At 39.7% G+C, this 21,831-nt stretch overlaps 1 protein-coding gene across 4 annotated transcripts in view; it reads left to right on the top strand.

The window, feature by feature from the left end:
- CRYBG1 (crystallin beta-gamma domain containing 1) overlaps nt 1-21,831 on the top strand; it is a 180,245-nt gene that overhangs the window by 150,805 nt on the left and 7,609 nt on the right. For all 4 annotated transcript variants that reach the window (XM_032484615.1, XM_032484616.1, XM_014563250.2 and 1 more), the window contains 10 exons: nt 4,568-4,694; nt 6,702-6,737; nt 7,441-7,598; nt 8,288-8,414; nt 8,505-8,650; nt 15,538-15,664; nt 15,861-15,893; nt 16,822-16,934; nt 18,471-18,600; nt 20,622-20,761. In XM_032484615.1, the coding sequence (XP_032340506.1) occupies nt 4,568-4,694; nt 6,702-6,737; nt 7,441-7,598; nt 8,288-8,414; nt 8,505-8,650; nt 15,538-15,664; nt 15,861-15,893; nt 16,822-16,934; nt 18,471-18,600; nt 20,622-20,761 (1,137 nt within the window). The remainder of the gene's footprint in view (nt 1-4,567; nt 4,695-6,701; nt 6,738-7,440; nt 7,599-8,287; nt 8,415-8,504; nt 8,651-15,537; nt 15,665-15,860; nt 15,894-16,821; nt 16,935-18,470; nt 18,601-20,621; nt 20,762-21,831) is intronic.

Genomic DNA, 21,831 nt, shown 5'->3' on the forward strand with positions numbered 1-21,831 from the left:
TACTGTTAAAAATGTCCAAGGGGAGTCTCGACAGGTTGGGAGAATTCAGCTGATAACAAGTACCTGAGCTCGCGTTGCTTCTGTTCTTGCACCAGCCCCCTGAACTGGTGGAAGAGAAGACATGGCTGGGCTGTGGGAGGACTTTGTTAGGTTCCATTAGGAGATTTATTCCAGGGCCTCTTCTGAATTAGGCTCTTTGGCAAGTACGCGCATTAAGAGAATTACTTGTCAGTTTCTTATTTGGGAAAATGAGAAACTTCTAACTACATTTTCCTTTCCGATGCTGTTAAGTGTGATTTATTTCTAAACCTTTGTTTTAAGCATCTGGCTAATGCCTGCACCTACCCACCCAGAGGTGATGGTGCATCTTTTTTTGAATATGTTTCTAATAAATAAAACTAAGGAATTTTAGAACTGCAAAGGGGACATAAAGAGCATCGCTTCCAACACCACCGTTTAATCCAGGAAGACGGGTTTTGGTCACTTTCTCAAGTTGGATTAGTTGTTAGGATTAGTTGTCAGCAGACAGCTACTAGAATGCAGGTGTCCTGAAGTCAGGGGACTTTAACAGCCAAATGTTCTTTGGTCGATTCTATTATGAAATATTTGATATATGAGAAGAATATATGTATGTGAATTATGAAGCCCAGTAATAAACCCCCATGTGCCCATCACCCAACTTAGAACCGCACCTTTGCCAGTGGTCGCAGCTCCCTGTGTAGCCCCCCGGTCCCATCCCCCAGCTCCTCCACACTAGGGACCCCACTCTGGAATTTTGTGTTTTCCTCATGCCCTTATTTTACAGTTTCTGTCTCTGCACTGTTTTAGTTGTGCCTGCTTTTGAACTTAATAAAAATGTTATGGAACTTCCTGTCACTTGCTCACTTTTCTCTGCATTGTTTCTAAGATTATCTATATTGATGACTGCATCTGTACTTCTTTTTTCATTGCTAAGTAATATTCACTGTGTATATTTCCTTGTGGAGTATACTAGAGCCCAACTTCTAAGTTTTCAGACATAAACACACAAGTAGAAAGAATAGTTCAGTGAAAACCCACATGCCCTCCACTTAGATTTGATAATTGTTAACATTTTGCTATATTTACTTCATCTTTTTTTCCTGAGAACTTGGAAGTAAGTTGCAGATAATTGTGACCCTTCATTCTCATATACTTCATGCTGAATCTCTTTATAATGATACTCTCCTACAAAACTATCATAATCACACCTAAGAAAATTAACAGTGTGCCCATGATAATATCTAACATATATCCCATAACCAAATTTTCCCATTGTTTCAGTAATGTCTTTTATAGATTTTTTTTAAAATCAGGATCCAATCAAGGTTCATATAAATATTGGTTGTCCTGTCTCTCTGAGTCTCTTTTAAACTTGAAAGTACTCCCATCTTTGTTTCCTATGCCCTTGATTTTTTAAAAAGAATTTAGGCCAGCTGTCTTAGAGAATGTACCACATTCTGGATTTTCTGAATGTTTCCTCGTGTTAACATTTAACATGTTCTTCTGTCACCTGAATTTTCTATATACAGGAGGTCAGGTCTAGAGGTATGATCAGATGCAGATTGATGAGTTTTGGCAAGAATACTACTTCCTGTAGCTAGTGACACACATTCACGCTGCATTACAAAATGTGGCTTCCCGTTAATGATACCAAATTTGATTGCTTGGTGAAATTGGTGCTTCCCACATCTCTTTATTGTGAAGGCACATTTACCCCATTGAGATTCAGAACTCACCCTCCTTTGAATAACCTCAAAGTTGGCACATTCATATTTATCTTTTGCATATTCCTGTGGTTTCTGTGCATATAGCCAACATTCATGTGCAGCTGTGTCTGGAGAATAAGACTTAGGATCCAGCTGGAAATACTGTTTTTGGTTTAAGAACAAGTGAACAAGATGAGACAGATTTTTCTTGCCTGACTCAAAGGGTATTTCTGAAACAGTAATTGCACAAATGTTTTTAATGGATGTATAGATGGCTGTTGTTATTAGTTCAACAATGTTCATTTGTATGTATACATTGTTTTTTTAAAGCTTATACTTTATAGCCATACTGTTTATTCATAATATAGGCAAATGCTCCTTACCTAAGTACATGGGAAAATAAAAGAGTACCTTCAGAGAATGAAATAACACTGCCTGAGGGTGGTTTCCGCCTCTCTTGATGGCCTCATGAATAATGTATCTTGTTGGAATAGAATTTAGGGAAAAAGAATCACACTTAACAATGAGTTTTCAAATTCCAAAGTCCACCCAACATTCATAAATGTCTGTTAGAGTTATGCAGCAGGCCCTTGGCACTCACTTACTGAAGAATATTCTCAGAACAGCAGTCTTTGCAGGAGTTCCAGTTTATATATTCATTTTTTTTCCAACAAGTTCCCCTTTACCCAAAATTACCTTCCTTCTATAAATGTTACTGTGACTGCAAACCACATGCTTCAAGGAAAGTGACATGTTTAGTATCAAATGAATAAATACCCTCGGAACCCAAACTATTGCATGAAAGACCTAATGGAAGGGGACCTCAGTAAGCATTATGTCAGAATCTCAGAATCGCTTGTTGATGAGCTGTCCATTGTGTTTATGAAAAAAATCAGCCTGTTCACTTGTGAAGAGTCAGACTTCATGGCCCTTGGCTTGTTAGCCAAATAGCACAATTTATGACAAACCGCCATTTGTTAGGGCATGAAATCAGCATGTGTGCCTGTGAGAGCTCTGAGCTCCAAAGAGAGGTGCAGTGCATCCTTAACTGTCATACTTTAAGCCAAAGGAGGTTTAAGGGACTCCTCTGTCAGCTGCTGCCTTCCTGTGGTTTAGGGAGATTGCAGTGGTGTTTAAAGATGTCTCTTTTTTTCCCCTTAAGTTAATTTTTCATTGAATTATATATAACGTTTGTATTAAAGGGTGCACAACAAATTGTACGTGTATAAGCTGAGTGAATTTTCAAAGTATAACCATAAACTAGATCAAGAAATCATACATAACCAGCATCTTAGAAGCCCCCCTCATTCATGCCTCCTCCCAGTTGTCCCTGTAACTGTTAGCCTGGCTTCTAACAGTGTGGATTAGTTTTGATCCCCAGCCCATACACCACGCACAGCCTCTCAACATCCGTGTGTGTGTGTGTGCGCGCGCGCGCGCGCGTGTGTGTGTGTGCGCGCTCGCGCGTGCGTGTTCTGACAGGTCTTCAGTAGGATTTTGATTATAAATCTCTGTATAATTAGTGAGTCTAAAAGAAGTTACAGGTTTGTCTGGGGGGAATCTTTAACAGAAACCATCACCAAAAAAATGTGCCTTTGGGCCAAAACTGTGAACAAGAGAAAAGCTAAGAGGGGAGAATCAGAACCATTTTGCTGGTGAAAGATGGCATTTACAGCCGTCCTCTTCTTGGCTCGGTGTTTGGGGGAATGTATTGGAGTTAACCCAGCTAGGAAGCTTTAGCAAGACTGATAAAGAATGGGAGAGTATAAGTGATCATCAGGAATTCCATATTTATTCACGAAGGGGGAGTTTATTAACACCTCTCTCACGTAACAGCTACTTCTCCAGAACCCTCTCCTTTCCAGAACCCTCCCAGAAACCAAGAAATTGACAAGACTGCAGTCTTTAGAGACCGTTCACGTCAGGCATGGCTTTCTGGTTTCTAGCACATTAGAGGAGGGTGAGGCTTCTGATTCCCTGACCACAGCAGAAGTGACAGCTGACAAGCCTGATAGAAGGGTGTGATATTGAAAGACATAAAAACCAGATCCAGGACCTCATAAAATTTGGGCCTGGGAACAAGCAGCCTTACAGACTTTCAGAGCCCCCACAGACGTCACTGCACATTAAGTTGTGCTCACGGCGATGATCCTGAGTCAGTGTGACAGTAAGTTATGTTCAGGGCACTCTCTGGAATGAGAAAAACTGTTGTCCAAGGTGATGAGGAGCTTGGCTTTGGAGTCAGCTAGTATCAGCCTTGCATTTGGTACCTGTAGCTGTGTGGCCCTGGGCAGCTTACTTAACCTCATCTGTAAAATGGGGACAGTAGTATCCCTTCCTTAAGCATCATGGTGAGGATTGGATGGAATTCCGGGTGGCGTTCCTTGAAAGCTCTGCATATACGTTAGCTGTTATTAATTGGTGATGCTGAGACAAATGATTAGGTGGAACATGCTGTTCTTTGGTTACAAATAAGATGTAACCTTTTAAAACAAAGCTTGAGATCTCCTAGCTGGAGCCTCTCTACATACAGTGCAAAAGATAACTACTTTCATTATTTGGAAGTAAGAGACATTTACACTTTGAAGCAATTCATAATAGAAAGTAAAATAATGGACAAAGCCAGCCAAGCCAAGGAGACAAGTGAAAGACCCAAAAGAGGCACATATAATGGCTTGTTCCTCCTTGAAGCTGACACTGCTCTAATACTCAAGTGTAGCCGTGCATCATCCACATCCACGTCCTCTCCTGTTCTTTCCTCTCTCGTCAGCACGGTCCTGTGTTCCACTGAAAGAAATGATGCATTGTCTCTGTTTCTTCCTTCCTTGGTGCTTATTTAGATGGCTGATTTATGAAGAGCCTGGATTTCAGGGCGTCCCTTTTATCCTGGAACCTGGAGAATACCCTGACTTATCCTTCTGGGAAACAGAGGAGGCGTACATTGGATCCATGCGGCCCCTGAAAATGGTAACGATAGAATCCACTGAAATGTTGTTGGAGTAGTAATTCTTTGTCAGCTTGACTTTGATAATTCTCGTGGGATGTGACTTTAAAGCAATAAAGCAGAGTTTTAAAAAATGTATGTAGAAGATGGGGCCTATTGCTAGATAGAAATGATAGAAAGGATAATTAGCTAGATGCTACACATGAAAAAATGTGGCCAGGCCCAGGCCCTTGGCCTTCAAGGTGTTCTTGGCCTTGTAGAGCTGCTGACGTGTGTGCAAAGCTCAGCCCAGCACAGGTGTGAGAAGTGAGAAAGTGAAGAATTAAACATTTGTGGAAAAACAGGAGGGCAGACAGATAAAGTCCAACTTGTAGGTGTTAGAATAGAGAAGGGGGATAATTAGGAGCCCTTCATGGTAAGTCTAGTGGCTCTTAAAACCCAAGCAGGATTATCTCAGGTGGAGATGTCAGTGAGTGCACGGCAGGAGCCGGCGGAGCAGGGAAGGGGCAGGGCTCGCTGAGGACCAGCCAGTTGTTGGGACAGGAGGCTGTGCTGGGCGGCAGCTGTTGGGGGCGTTGAGCTGCATGTTGGGTGAGTGTCATCCTCCCAAGTTTTCTTGCCTTAGAAGGGAGCCTGTGCTTCCTATCCCTGTATTTTGCCTGATTATTTGTTTCTGCTGCCAGACTCTAAGCCTTGGGAGGATCCGGGCTGCATCTGTCTTGCCCTCCACACTGAGCCACACGGTCTACGTGCTCACTAAACACCCGTGGCATGAGCGAGGCTCCCGGCTCAGACATGTTCCTGAAATTCCACTTTGTGGTTGTCCTCTGAGTCAGTCTGAAACAAATTAGAAAGTCAGGAACATGATTTTTTTATCTTAATTTTACCCTTCCTGCCAAAGCGTGTGGTTTAATTACCTAGATGTTTGCTGTCTTTATGCAAATGCTTTTGAGCTTTTTTCTAAAAGTCAGTCCGCTTTCAAAGAACAAAGTTTTGTTAGTTTTGTGAATGTATGAAAAAATTGCCTCAGGTTTGGAAGGCAGTTTTTAGTAACTACCAACAGATCTGTGATGTTGACAGCATTCAAAAAGGATTACATTAAAGAGTACTTACTTGGTTGTATGAGTTCTGATTTGTTGATAAAATCAGTCACATGCCTTTATACAGTTCATTTGCTGCACTTGAACATCTTTGGCTGTATTTTTTTTAAGGCTCTTAAATATATATTGGTGAAAAAATATCCTTCTGACTTTCCCGCTGCTGATTTTAACTCATACCTTGTTTAATATTTCTGTGTAATACCTTTTCTATGGTTTATTTTTAGGGAGTTTTTTTGGATTAAAAAAACATTTATATTATAAAAGTATAACAACCCCCACAGACTCATCCTTTGGGTTGCTTTGAATTTATCTAACAGTTTGCCTAATTATTTGAAGATTCCTCCAGATCACATTGTGAACTTGAGTGAACTTCAACAGTTTTGTAAGCTGTGGGTTGCAAAATTAAATGCCTGCGGGGCCAGGCAGCAACTAAATGTGAGTAGGCTGGCAGGGAGTTGAACCGAGGAGGTGGAGACAGGCAAACCGGGGGCTGTATCCCAGCTGGAGGATGAGCCCGGTGCAGGGCTGATAGGTGCAGAAGGTGGAGGTTGCTGCCTGTGAGAATCTGGGTCCAGAGATACCAGATCTTAGGACTACTTTTTAAGAGATGTGGGAAATATACATTTTTTTGGAGATATTTACTGATTTTTTTTTTTAAAAACAAAACCCTAACATTATTTGGTCGTAAAACACAGCTACCATGCAGATTCAGATTGCAGACCATCTGTGTGAGACTCTGCTCCAACAGTCTTCCTTGTATCTTCCCTGCGTCGCTGGTGATTTTAGAACTGTCTCAACATCCACTCAACAAACCGGAATGTAGTTGCCCTGTGCAGTTCCGTAGCTTACCACTGACTGGCATGGGTAAAGAGAATGGTAATTGTATCCATGACAAACCACTTTTCTTAGTTACATTATTTTTCTTTCCAGGGTGGCCGTAAGGTTGAATTCCCTACAGATCCAAAGGTAAAACATATATAATATTTTGAAAAATTTTATTTGCATTCCATCTCCATGCAGGTAACACTTGTGATTTTACATATCAATTCCATAAAACATAACTGCAACCAAAGGAAGTTGTCCAGCTTACACCGGCCGTCCTGGCTGGAAGATGATGCTGACGGCACTAGTTACCACTAGCAGCGTGTGTAGCCATGGCTCAAAAGGTTCATTGCTGTATTAAGTTTGTAATTTGTGGTTGTATTTACTAACCGCAAGGCCCATTGTTGCATGCCAGTTAGCCAGGAAAAAGCTTACTTTTCATGACAGGTTCTCCCTGCTCCAAAATGCTCTTTCCACTATTTCTACTTTGCACATCCGTGACAAAAAAGATCAACAGTTGGTTTCATTTTTAAAGCAACCTAGGATACTCTGGTTCCTTAGTTTTGCCTGAGCAAAATTCTAAATATCAGTTCTAGACATTGAACCAAAACCAATTACACATGAACTATCTTTTGAATCTGGACTTCAAGCTATATACCACAGCAGGGAAAAAAATTCTGATTTTTAAAAAAAATATTACAAAATACTGTTATTTAGTTAATTTTTTTAATATTAAAAAATTAATTTGTGCTCCAGGACTTAGTGATATTAAAGGACTGATTTAATGTTTAGCTATTGGGATATTTAACTTCTTATAAGTTCCTGGCATATCTCATTTCTGTTATAGGTCATTATTTATGAAAAGCCTTTCTTTGAAGGAAAATGTATGGAACTAGAAACAGAGATGTGTAGTTTTATCATGGAAGGAGGTGAAACAGAAGAAATGACTGAAGATAAACGTTTGCCGTTTGCATCGGTGGGATCTATGAAAGTTCTGAGAGGCATGTAAGTAGACAGGAGTGACCTGTAAGGACTTCTTTTTGTTCCCTTTAGTAAAGGAGAAAACAGGCCCTCCCTCTCCCACAAAGGTAGCATCCCAGATTGTTTGGTGGGGTGAATTTCAAACATGTTCTCTTTAGCCAGTCGTGACCTGGATGGGACAGAGCAGTGTGAGGGGCTGGATTGGGGTCAGTCAGCTGAGCAAGGCTGTTAAACTGGCCCAGCCAGACTGATCACATCATCTACAATCCTGTCTGTTAACTGTGTTCCGAACTACTGAACTATTAGTTTGTTTTCTGTTTTTTATGATCCTATTTTGTATTTTATAGATCTTACCCATTTCTTTAGAAGTGTACACCGAAATGGTCTTGTAAATAGCCAAAAATGTATAGTATTTTAATTGCTATTTGAAGTTCATCCACTTTTATTTGTTGAAGTTCTTTTGAGTCAGTTCTTACACACACACACACACACACGCAATGCCCTCCCTACACCCCTTTATGGAATATATGCATCTTAAGTGGTTTTCTTGGGGCCGTTCCCCTAAATATTAGGGAGGAATTCCAGTAGTCATAATGCCCAAGTCCATGTCTAGCTTTATAACTATTTGTATTTGGCAGTGAAACTGATACATGCATTGGAAGAAATTGAACACTACTGAAAACGTCTACTCCTTCATATTCTTTCTGTTGTAGCTGGGTTGCTTATGAGAAGCCTGGATTTACGGGTCACCAGTATTTGCTTGAAGAAGGAGAATACAAGGACTGGAAAGACTGGGGAGGTTACAGTGGAGAACTTCAGTCTTTACGACCTGTAATAGGTGTAAGTTGAAGTAAAGCTAATGGCTAGTACTTGGTCTTTGGGGGGCTGTAAATGGCTAGCCTTTGAATTTTGAAATTTTTTTCTCAATAGGATTTTTCAAATGCTCACATGATAATGTACAGTGAAAAAAACTTTGGATCCAAAGGTTCCAGTATCGATGTATTAGGAATTGTTGCTAATTTAAAGGAGACCGGATACGGAGTGAAGACACAGTCGATTAATGTCCTGAGTGGAGTGTAAGTGAAATAACCCAATTGAGATTTTAAACATGGGCTTCACTTTGGTTCATGTTAAACTAACGGGGTCTCTGACAGAGTAGGCACTTAGTAAGTACGTGTCACAAAACTAAACATTAAATCAGTCATTTAGTACTAACTGCCACAATGTTTTCATAACTGCTTTTTAAAATCTTTCTCATATAATATTTTTATGTGTAACATAACATTGGCATAGGCTTTTGAACTGCATGATAGAAATCTACAGATCCACTTCCCTTGTCATTCTGCATAGAAAGAACTCATGAATTTCTTATAAGGGAAACAATACTAGTGATCTAAAATTAGAAACCTGAGGTTGGGACAAAGTCCCATTTGACTTACTCTGGTCCTACACCTGCGCCATTATATGTCTTCCCTATTATTTTTTTCACTATTATTTTTTTCTTCCAGTTAAGATATAGTTGACATATAGCACTGTGTAAGTTTAAGATGTACAACGTAATGATTTGACTTAGATTCATTACGAAATGGTTACCACTGTAAGTTTAGTGAGTATCTGTCATCTCATAGATACAAAATAGAAGAAAAAAAAGTCTTCCTTGTGATGAGAATTCTTGGGATTTATTTACCTTCTTAACAATTTTTCATATATAACGTAAGTAGAGTTAATTATATTAATCATGCCCAGAATTTATTTATCTTATAACTGGAGTTTACTTTGACCATCTTCATCCAATTTCCCCTCCCCGCCCCCTCACCTCTGGTAACTACAAATCTAACCTCTTTTTCTATGAGTTTGTTGAGGTGGAACTGACCTACAACACTAAGCTAGTTCCTGGTGTACAACATAGTGACTGGGTATTTCTCTATGTTACAAAATGCTCACCATGACAAGTCTAGTTACCATCTGCCACCAAAGCTACTATGTAATTGACAGTATTTTCCATGCTGTACATTTCATTCCTGTGATTCATTTATTTTGTAACTGGAAGTTTGTACTTCTTAATTTCCCTCACCTAATCCACTCATCCTTCCACACCTGTTTGTTCTCTGTATTATGACTGTTGTCTGTTGTTATATTTGTTCATTTGTTTTGTTTTATAGATTCCATATGTAAGTTGAATCATATGGTATTTGCTTTTTTCTGCCTGACTTACTTCACTTAGCATAATACCCTCTAGGTCTATCCATGTTGTCGCAAATGGCAAGATTTCATTCTGTTTTATGGCTGAGTAGTATTCCATTGTGTACATACATGCTAGCAGACAGAAGGACCCCCAAACTGGAAAGCCCACCAAGCGACTGAGCAAGCCCCCTAAATGTGTGGTTCCTTGCTCGCTGACTGAGAAAGAATTCTCAACAGAGGCAGAGGGGCAAAGTGAAAAAAGAGCTGCTGCTACTGCTCAGAGAGTGAGGAAAAGGAAACTCTCAAGTGGGGAACCGTCAGCCACGTAGCCAGTGGAGACAGCTGCAGCCTCTGATTGGGCCGCGGGTCTTTTACTAGAAGGCTCTGCCATCATTATATTCACTTGGGTGGCATCAGTCATCTTCTGTTACTTGCTCTTTCCTCCCATGGAGCTCAGCCCTAAAACAGACACTTTGGCAGGAAAAAAAAGAGAACAAAATAAGAGATCCTGGGGTATGTCCTTGGAATTAATGCAGCAGCTGTGAGACACAAGCCGTCCTGTTGTAGGACTATGTCCTTAGAATTAAGGAGCCAGCTGTGGGATAAGAGAAATGCCCTGCCTTTCATCAGCCTGGAGCTTTCTTTCCCTTGTTGGAAGCCAGTCAGGGTCAGTAAGCCTGTCTCATCACCTCTTTCATATATAACACATCAATCTATCCATAGGTTGCTTCCATATCTTGGCTATTGTGAATAATCCTGCAATGAACATAGGGGTGCAAATGTCTTTTTAAATCAGTGTTTTTATTTTATTTGGAAAAATAGAAGTGGAATTGCTGGATTGTATGGTAGTTCTATTTTTAAGGTTTTTGAGGAACTTCCATACTGCCCTCCATAGTGGCTGCACAAATTTACATCCCCACCACCAGTGCAGGAGGGTTCCCTCTTCTCCACATCCTCATCAACACTTATTTGTTGCCTTTTTGATAACAGCCATTCTGACAGGGGTGAGGTGATACCTCATTGTGGTTTTGATTTGCATTTTCTTAATGACTAGTGATGCTGAACATCTTTTCATGTGCTTGTTGACCCTTTGTAGATCTTCTTTGGAAGAATGTCCATTTAGGTGCTCTACCCATTTTTTAACTGGGTTGTTTGTTTTTTAGATGGTGAGTTGCATGAGTTCTTTATATATTTTGGACATTAACCCCTTATCAAATATATTGTTTGCAAATATCTTCTCCCATTCAGTAAGTAGCCTTTTTGTTTGGTGGAGTTTCCTTTGGTGTGCAAAGGATTTTAATTTGATGTAGTCCCATTTGTTTACTTTTGCTTTTCTTCTCCCTTGCCTGAGGACACATATCCAAAAAATTACTGCTAAGACCGATGTCAAAGAACATACTGCTTATGTTTTCTTCTAGGAGTTTTATGGTTTGGGGTCTTAAATGTAAGTCTTTAATCCATTTGGGGGTTATTTTTGAATATGGTGGGAGAAAGTGGTCCAGTTTGATTATTTTGCATGAAATCTGCAGTTTTCCCGGCACCATTTATTGAAGAGCCTGTCTTTCCCTTTTGAATATTCTTACCTCTTTTGTCATAGATTGATTGACCATATGAGTGTGGGTACATTTCTGGTCTATTACTTTGATATAAAAATAATTACTTCAATGTACCTTGACTTAGCAATTGAGTGTTCTATTAATGCTGAAGTAAGTTTTTATTGAAAGATGATCAGTCAAGACTCTTTGAGAGGCAAGTAACTGCAAGTAAACATAAATTGGCACAAGTGGTAAAAATGGAATTTATTGGCCTGCATGACTGAAAAGTCCTGGGCGAGACTGTGTGCTTCAGTCATGACTGGATACAGGGTTCAGACACTGTCATCAGAACTTGGCCTCTGTTCTTGACTGGGCTTTTTACTGTACTGGCCTCACTTTAGCAGGTCCTTTCTATCTGGGGCCTGTGGCAGCAGCATCTGGATTTTGTTCTCGAATCTTACTGCTTCCAGTGGGAAACTTCTCTTTCCCACAAAAGGTCCAGGTTTGACTTCGATTCTGTAAGCTTAGGTCAAGTGCACCTGCCTGAACCAATCTCTGTAGCAAAGGACATGGCCGTGCCTGCATTACCTGCCCAGTCCCAGAGCTGAGATGTAGGGTCAGTCCCGGGGCACCTCATATATGACTGGGCTAAGGGGTTCCTCGGGAACATCAGAAAGAATGGGAACAGATACTGGATGGGCAAAACAGACGTCTATTAAAATGAGTTATACAGTTATCCTGGATAACTGTGTAACTCCAGTCCAGGCTGATGTCAGTTGTAATTTGTGAGTGTTCTTAAATGGTCATATGAAATCATTTGACATTGGTTCTGTTGAAAGTGTTCGATGTTAGATTTTTATATTATGAGTAACATAGGCCCTGGATATTTGAAATGTGTCTACAGTGTAATATGTATTAGTCATGTTGACTCAATTCTTGTGTTGGTTGTTGCTTGCGGCACCATCTTGGCAGAATGACATCGGTGACTTCCGGGCCTTCCATTCTTAGGAGGAAATGCCTTCTACTGGGTCCTCTGGAACCCTAATTTTAGAATCTGCCATAGACAAAAGGTATGGATGGCATTCAGAAGACATCTGAAATGTTGTGGCTCTGTAGTATTTTTGATTTGAATGATTTAGAAGGAAAATAACAGTGACTGACTCTCTGGGGACACAGCTCAACATTTTGATACACACCAGGTGTGCTGGTTCCTTTAGTCAGAGCCCAGTCATGCGCCCCAGCAGAGGAATAAAGAGGATGCTGGGTGGAATCCCCTTAGGGCATGGATGTAGATTCCGCTGTTAGCACAGGTAGGATTACTATGCCAGGGGCCAGTCTTTCTCTTTTAACCAGGCTTTGTTTACTTGAAATCAGTTTCCTTTATAAAATGTTGCTTTTGTATGTTTCTATTTTTAGTCATTTCAGGTTCTGTTTCCTGGCTTAGGCTTTTTTTTTTTCAGGGTGTAGCAGCTGAGTTTTGTTATTGGGGGAAGTTGAAAGGAGGCGTGCACACACACGCACTCAACCACTTCCTTTTAAATTAAAAGCATTCTCTCTTTACCAGAGCCAGCTGCTTCCTTGTATTTTCATTCAGTTGATCATTTGACAAATATGTATTGAGGTCTATTATGTGTAAAGCATTATGTTATATCCTCAAAGAAGTTACAGTATTTATATAAAACATAATAATTGCTACAAAAGATGCAGAGATGCAAAGATGCTTTGGGAATCCACAGCAGAGAGAGATGAATTTCCAGTTTGGACACAGGGAGGCCTTCGGAGGAGGTAGCATTGGAGTTGGGCCCTGCAGAATAGGAAGGTTGAGATGTGCCACTGTCACAGGGGTCACAAATTCCCTGGTGGTAAATTTACGATTAGCTCTGAAACTGAGAACAGTCTTGAGGAAGGATGCTCATGAATCAAACAAATGAGGTTTTAGGAACTGCATTTCGTTTCTTGTAGAAACATCAGAGGAAATGCCTTTATACACTCTTACTAATCACTTTATAGTTCTGTGCTGTCTTTTTGCTCAAGTAGTGGAAACTGGGCTAATTTTTTTTTAACTAAGAGCAGAATTAAGTATTTCTAGAGTCCAGATTTTTTTTTTTTTTTAAAGTGCTATTGTTCTGAGTTCTTTTTCCTTTCCCCTCCACAGAAGGGCGCGTTTGCCCCGCTGCCCTTACATGCTGAGCAGTGATCCCGGCAGGCTGAGACTTGCTCGTACTTGTCCTTGTCTCCCCCTGCCCCCAGCCCCCAGGCTTACAGAGAAGTGCTGATTCACAGATACAGAACCCACTTAAACAGGACAGGGAGGAACTTTCTTCTTAAGAGTCTCAGGTGTAAGTCTTAAGTAGACTCTAGGTCATAGATACACCAGAGAATCTCAGTGCTCTTCTCTCTGATGGCTGTTCATTTCCATGTACTGATTACACTTGAGTTTTTGTTTTGTTATAGTAAAACTAATCTGTTCTCATCATGAAGCATGTGGGCTCTTTTAGGTATGGTTTAATGGAACAGTAGATGAAAAGAAACTTTATAGAGCAAGTGGCAGTTCGGGTCACAAAGTGAAGAGAGCCTGGTGAGCCTCGGGAGACTTAGTCAAGGGTTCAGTCATCACTGGCCACTCACTGTGTCACGTTGGACAGGTCACTTCCCATTCAGAACAAGCACCAACAAATAATGCCATGTAATGCTTCTCACCCATTTGTGAACTTTTGAGGGTGAGGATTTTGTCTTTTTCATCTTGCGTTCCTAGTGCCAGTCTAGTTCCAGGCACATGGTAAATGGCCAGCTGGTGTTTGCTGATGAATAAATGAATTAACTTTTCTGTCTTTAGGTTTTCCCTTCTGTAAAATGTGAAAGCCAGCACCTCCTAGGTAGTGTAACCAAGTTCAAACCTGTACTGCTCACTGCACCGCAGGCCAATAAATTGGAAGATGAGGTGCTGAGGCAAGGAATAGTGACTTTATTCGGAAAGCCAGCAGACTGACAAGATGGTGGATAGGACTAAAGAACTATCTTACCCGAGTTAGAATTCAGGCCTCTTTTATACTGAAAGGGAAGGGGGTGTGGTTAGTTGTTGCAAACTTCTTGGTGCCAGAATCCTTGTAGCTGTCCATGTAGGTCTGGTCACCATGTTCCTATAAACCTCCAACAAGATAGATGTTATTTTCTTTCTCTCTACATGAAATGAAAAGTGTCATGCCCTTAAAGGTTAGAGCCTTGAGAATGGACTGTCATGTGCACTTCAGGCTGCAGGCAACATTCCTTTACAAACGCGCAGAACCAGCACGACTACGCGCAGGAGACAGAGCACAAAGGTTAGAGCTAAAGGAACCGATCAGTGTGGAGTCCGGTTTGTTCTTCTGTTACCTCCCTGGAAGATTAAATGTGATGATAGATGTGAAAGCATTTTGGAAAGTTCTGAGCATATATAGGTGTTACTCCTTTAAGCTGTGAGAGGATCAGTAGGGCTCTGAGTTAACTGAGGAGGACACACTGAGTAGCTCTTGAATATAACAACTGAAAAACTCTTTTCCCTTCAAAGACTTTAATCTTTGGATTGGAAATAGCATCAGTAAGTTATTGTGTTGGTTTTTCTTCTGTGTGGATCACTTAAAAGATAGCAAGTGAGAACATTCCAAAAGAGACTTGTTCTTAGTATTCCCAAGAGGTCGTTCCGTTTTGCTTAATACATAGTTGTGTTATGTTGGAAATCCTGACTGAAATAGAATTTTTGTTACTTAGCTGGGGTTTTTTTGCCTTTTTTTTTTTCTGGTCAACTTTTTTTCATTGTGGTTTGTTGTGCAATACAGATACAGCTTCCTATAATATCTTTCTGGAAAAATATTTTAATGTTGATAACAAAAAGGATTCTTACGTATTAAATGAACTTTTACAGTTACTTCTTGAAAGTCCAAATTGTCTCCTTAGAAGAGAATTAGAAAGAAATGTAGAGAAATATCCTCATTGGAGCTTTCTCAAATTCTGTTTGGATTTGGTAAGTGAGAATACCAAAAGGTTCATGGAAAGATACTCTTGTCACTTGCCATTTAGATTTGTCTGTAGGACATTTAAATCAATCTACTCCTAAAAGATTAATGGTGAACCAGAAAAGTTCAGATTACTGATTAGTAAAACAAATGAAAGTTATACTATACCATACATATTTACCCAAATGGGTGTGATCGTTTTATTGTAAATGTAGACTTATGAACTACGAGTCGGTGTTTTTCTTTCTTCAGATGGGTAGCCTATGAAAACCCCGACTTCACAGGAGAACAGTATATACTGGACAAAGGCTTTTACACTAGTTTTGAGGACTGGGGAGGCAAAAATTGTAAGATCTCTTCTGTTCAACCTATATGCTTGGTAAGGAGTTATATTTTTCTATGAGAATATTTAACTGAACTCTGGATTTCCTTAATGTGTGCTTCTGGTTTATGTAGTACTTAACACTATAGAAACTAACCTGAGATTGTTTTTAATGGTATTGGTTAATGATGTAGAAGAAAATCTTTCAAGATGTCTACTCATTTCCTTTTCTCTTCCCTTTAAATTGTTCTAGGATTCTTTCACTGGTCCAAGGAGACAAAATCAGGTAACTTAAAAAATATTATTTTTCATAATTAGGGACCTTCCATCAAAAAGTTGAACTTATGTGTAAAATGTCATACATTTGGGACATTTTGTTAGTTTTACTCATTTTTATGCCTGAAGGCATAACTGTATTTTAAAGTTAAATGTAAGTTTACAGTAAGGCTTACTTGATAGCATTGACTCATATCTGAATATTTCTTATAAAATGTTATTATGTAGAGTTGAATTTTATATCATTGCATGAATCAGAGTTTACATTAATACAGTAAGATTAATATTTCAAACAATAGCATATAGTTATTGTGATAAACAGTAATTTAAATTTTTATGTTTGCTGTGTCTGCATCAAACATTTTATATGGTCTCTTTTATATGGTCTGTCACTTAAGCCTCTTGAATGCTGACTGTCTTTATATCAACTGAAGTGTTAAATTTGCTATTTAGGCTTTTTAATGGAAGTGTTCAGACAGCCATAATTACAGAGGCACAGACACCACTGTCTTCTTTATTGGCATACACAAGATCTAATAAGTCAGCAGGTAGCTTCCATTGAGAGGGAGGAAATCCATACTTGCATGTTTCCAAAATACAGTTTTTTATAAATATCAGAACTGTGAACAATTACTTTTGGCCACAATAAAGCTTTAAAATGCCTCATAGCTTGTTACAACAAGGTGTTCTGTAGAAAGCTGCCTCTATTGTTGGATTGTCCTTTGATGTCTCTGAATTAAATTAAACAATAATGGTGCAGCTAAAGGATTTCTAATTGAATATTAATGTAGAAGTAGAAAATTAAAGGATTTATAAAACTCACACTAGTTTACCGTAACAAGAGTTAACATGTCATGTTTGGGCCATCATTTCAAAGGCTGAATGAGTTAATGTGTTCAGGAAAGTAATTTTCTGTATTTCTGTTTACTTTTTCAAAGATTCACTTGTTTTCGGAACCACGGTTTCAAGGTCACAGTCAACATTTTGAAGAAACAACAAGTCAAGTTGACGATTCATTTTCTACCAAGTCTTGCAGGGTTTTAGGAGGCAGGTAAGCAAAACAATGGACTGGCAGAGCCTAATCAGTGAGGGGAAAAAAGGATTCACATATCAGCAAGGAAACACACCTTTACGTGATCGACACTATATGAAACCACTAAATAGTACAAAACCACGTTAGTACTGAAGTGTACTTTATAGCAACTGAGTGCAGACGTCAGAGGACATGGCGATCAGTGTGGGTTGGAGAAGTTGGAAGATCACCACCTCACTGTGCAGTGGGATCCAAACCAGGTTCTCTGCTCTCTAGGCCTCTCCCATCATCTGTAAAGGGACTCTAGATCATCTCTCAGGCACCTCCCAAGGTAGATCCTTTTACAGGTAGGTAGGAGTAGGGTAGGCATTTTGCAGGATGTCCCTGGAGTGGGGATGATCTGATCAGGTAGCACGCCACCCTCGCTAGCCGGGAGGTCTTTGCACTGGGCGGAGGGGACGTGAGTTTGGACAGGGAGGGTGGGATCAGGTCATGAAGGCTCCCCTGAGCATATGAGTTTAGAGGATGCCCTAGGAAACACAAGACGGGCAAGGTGATGAGCTCAGAGTGCCATGCTAAAAACAGTAGTCTTACAAAAGCTCTTGAGAGGGGAGAGCCCAAGGTCAGGAAAAACTCATGGAGCAATCTATACAAAAAGTGATAAAGAATTAAGTCAAGTAGTAGTAGCAGTAATGCCTTTGATCATATAGTTTTTCATGGTCTAAATAGCATTGTCGTATCATCTGGCTTTGCAATCAAATGAGTAGATTTACATAAAGCTTCACTGTTTATGAACACATACCTGGACCTCTGTCACAGTCCCTCTTTATCCTGGATGCTGCTTCATTTATTACTAGCAGACATGTACTGTCCATTTATTGTCTCAGCTCAGTAGAGTGTAAACTTTAAGACAGCAGGGACTTTGTTTTGTCTTCTATTTTATTCCCCAGCAACAGAAAAGTAGCTGGCATACAATTAGTCCTCGATAAGTATTTGTTGGTTAAAAAAACAAGCAAAAAACCCCAACTCTTCTAGGGAAGTATGGTAAATCCCCATTTTATCAGTAATGCTAAGACCTAGAGCAGCTAAGTGAACTATGTAAGTCGCTGTAGGATTTTGACTCCTGGCCCAGCACAGAGGTGTTAGAAATGAGATACCTGGGGAGGAAAACAGACCCAGGTCACTGACTAGCTATGCAAGTTGAAAGATTATTCAGAGAGGACTCGAGGACTTGACAAAACTAACTGGGCCAGAAGAACGGAGGCCCCCATGGGAGAAGCAAGGAGCGCTGGACGGTGGTGAGGTGGAAACATGAATCATTGCATGGAGAAAAAAATTCTATTTCACAAATGCAAAGTTAAGAACTGACTTATTATGAATATTAATTTGCCACAGATGAAATGCAGTAAATATATCCAGATGTTTTTGAAGCAAGAACACTGTTAGCCGTAAGCACTGCGTTTATATCACAGCAGGCTCCCTCTAGAAATCAGACTTCCTGAATAGCAATACTCAAATTACATATTATCCATGTGTGTGGTCTTTCCTCTGTAGCTGGGTTGCGTATGATGGGGAAAATTTCACTGGTAATCAGTACGTGTTGGAGGAAGGCCACTATCCTTCTCTCTCTGCAATGGGATGCCTGCCTGGAGCAACCTTCAAGTCTCTGCGTTTTATAGATGTTGTAAGTATGGCAGGGTGAACATAGCATTACAGAGATATGTGACTTACACAGCTGATGGTCAGAGCCAGGGAACCAGCAGGTCGACTTACTGAGGGCATAGTTGGAGGCATAAAATACAGTTGCATGTAGAACTTTCCACCTTGGTCTCTTTCTTGATCTTTCAGATGTAAATTGTTTTTGTTTGCTGTTTTCTCAGATTTCAGGTGCAGTGTTGAGTCAGTCATGGTGCACAGTCGTCCTGGGCTAGTTCTCAAGGGTCTTCTGTCTTGTTTTTTCCATTTAATACCTCATCCCTATTTCCATGCCTCATATACTTACTAGTCCACTTGAGTTTTCTGTTCAGTCAGTTGCCTATTTATATCCTTTGCCCAGGTCTTTAGTTTCCTTTACCTTTTGTTATTGTTGATTTGCAGATAAATGACTTCTCCCAGCGAATCATATATGTGCTAATCCAGATTACTGTGCTCCTTTTTGACCAGGAATCTTTAATTCTGATGCAGACAGAGGAATATTCAGTAGAACAAAACTACAAGATAATGTTCAGATGTCTGGGTGTGTCTGGCAGTGTGGGAGATACTTATTTTTGGCAGCTGATCTCTCATAAAAAGCTTTAAACATTTGTAGTTGGTGATTTTAGCTTTAAAGGTAGAAAGAACATCTGTAAATTGACTTTTTCTCATCTTTTCCTGCCTGTTCAAATAACCAGAATGTTGACCTTTCTTGAGATGTGAAAATAGTAGCAGTGAAACATAGAATGATGTGGTAAGATTCACTAGCTTACAAATAATAAAATATCTAAAGTTTTGATATTTAATCCTCCTGGAATTCTAAAAGCTACCTACAAGTATATATATATTTTAAAAAACAAACCCAAGTTTTCAAATGTCTTCCTTCAACCAGAACTTAGCATATATGCTCACATCACTTTTGACACTTCGTGTTCTTTCAGGTTCTGATTATGATGAAGTGAACTTCTCACCCATATTAAGAACCTGTATTTTAATTGTGACTTAATACTTCAAAACTGTTTGGTGGCTGCCACTAGGTTAGGGTGCTCTGAACATCTCTGGCATGCCGTCTCAGTGGAGAGCAGTAAAAGTGCAGAGGAGTAATACTGCTACAACTTTTGTCGTTTCCTTCTTGTATGTTTTGTATAACCTAATTCCTAGACCATAAAACCACCTCTGCCCAATAACTTGATGTTTCAAGATCCTTCTACACGTCAGGGCACATCCAAATAAATGAGGCAGTAAGATGCCGCACCCTTGCCACAGAGCTTGAAGCAGGTAGGGGATTTTTGATGTATCATTTATGACTTTAGGATTATTATCATTAGAGCTTAGCCTAGGGTCATAAGGGTCTGTAATTTAAAAAACAAGCATAAGCTACCAACTTTTCATTTTTCTGAAAAATCAGTGGATTTCTGTGCTGTTGCCCTCTTTAAAATAAATGACCATTTGAACATGGGGCTTCCATCCTGTTTTTTTCCTCTCGTCCTAACAATTATTCCTACAGGAAGTTTGGGAGCATAAGTACACAGAATCACTCTTACTGACAGTTAATAACAAAAAAGACATTTGAAAGTGCATACAAGAGGAAGATTCCTTGTTTAGGCAAGTAACTGCTAGACCCCAAAGATCACCATGGCCCCCGACCTTCTTCATTCATGCCTTTCCAGCCTCTCCTTATCCCAACAGAAAACAGCAAAGTTGAAAATAAATCCTCTTAGAATCGGTAATCCTGGCATATATACCTATTCCTTTATTCCTGGGAGAGTTCCCCCTGGTTTGTAACACTATGTACGGCCCTGGCTTTCTTTGCGGTGCAAAAACTTCCTGTCCTCCCTCTCCCCTCTCTTTAGCTCTGGAGTATAAGCAGCCAGACTTTCTGGGAAAGGGAGTTTATGAACAGACCAAATCTGGCCAGATCTTGTGCTTTGTCCTTGTAACAAGGTGATTTTTAAATAAGTTCAAATAATTATCAAAGATGAGTAATAGATCATTGTTTTTGTTCCTAAACAGGAATTTTCTGAACCAACAATTCTTCTCTTTGAAAGAGAAGACTTCAAAGGAAAAAAGTTTGAACTTAATGCAGAAGTAGTTAATCTCCAGTCCCTAGGATTCAACACACACATTCGCTCTGTTCAGGTGATTGGTGGCATGTAAGTGAGTTACCTACTTGCTTATTCAGTAAAATAGATTTTAAAAATTAAGTTTGATCATATTTCTTCCCCGCCTACGTTACCTTAACCAAACTGTCATATAGCCCCTTATTTTCTGTAAGGCTTGGTGTTTATGCTCCCTCAGAGTATACTTCTCCCACTGGGAAAAGCCATGTGTGGGCCTTATCTCTTCGTCCAGATTTTTAGTTTACTGAAGGTAAGGACTTTGTCTTGAACATCTCTCAAGGTTCCTAGGCGAATGCTTTGCAAACCAGTGCTCAGTGAATCTGTTAAGCAAGTAGGAAAGAGCCGATTTTTCTTATTCCTTTGAAAGATCAAGTCCTTTGATTTGGTAGTAAGGTTTGGGATTTTCCTTTGGCTAAGATTGACCAGCAGATGCTGTGCAAAATGATTAAAGGTCAACAGAAGATATTCCTCAACTTTGAATAATTTTGAAATTAAGATATAAAAATGAGTAAGGAATAATCAATTGTAATGTTTTTAAGAAAGTATTTCTTTCACAAAAACAACAGGTATAGTTACCTGTATGCATCAAATGTGGGGGGGACTAGAGCTATTTTAGAAACATAAGGATTATCAGGGTGGCAGAATTATGCCTGATTTTTTTCTTCCAACAGGTTTTAATTAATATTTTGTTTTTATGATAAAATGGCTAAGAAGGTTAACATTTTAGAGTTCCAGGATTAAAAGTAGAGAACATTCGTCCTTGATGTAACACATCACCCAGAGAGGAAGGCTGCTGGCTTGCTTGCATGCCAGTCTGTGTTGGAACCCACCTCTCAGGTGTGGGCACCAGCAGTCTGAGCGGAAGAGACCTATCTTCAGCAGTTTTCTGGACTGAGGAAGGTTACTCTCATTTTAAACAAAACTTCATTATTTTTTCATTGATATCTAACTAACCTTTATATAGCACTTTCCATGAGCCACTAAATAAAGGTCCATTAATGCAAGTGAAGATGTTTAATGTGAAGCTCATAGGAAGTACTTGGCTGTCCTGCTGAAAGACTCTCCAGATCACTGCCTTATAGAGAAAAAAAACTCACCTACTT

This window comes from Camelus ferus, chromosome 8 (assembly GCF_009834535.1).
Source record: "Camelus ferus isolate YT-003-E chromosome 8, BCGSAC_Cfer_1.0, whole genome shotgun sequence".
NCBI lineage: Eukaryota > Metazoa > Chordata > Mammalia > Artiodactyla > Camelidae > Camelus > Camelus ferus.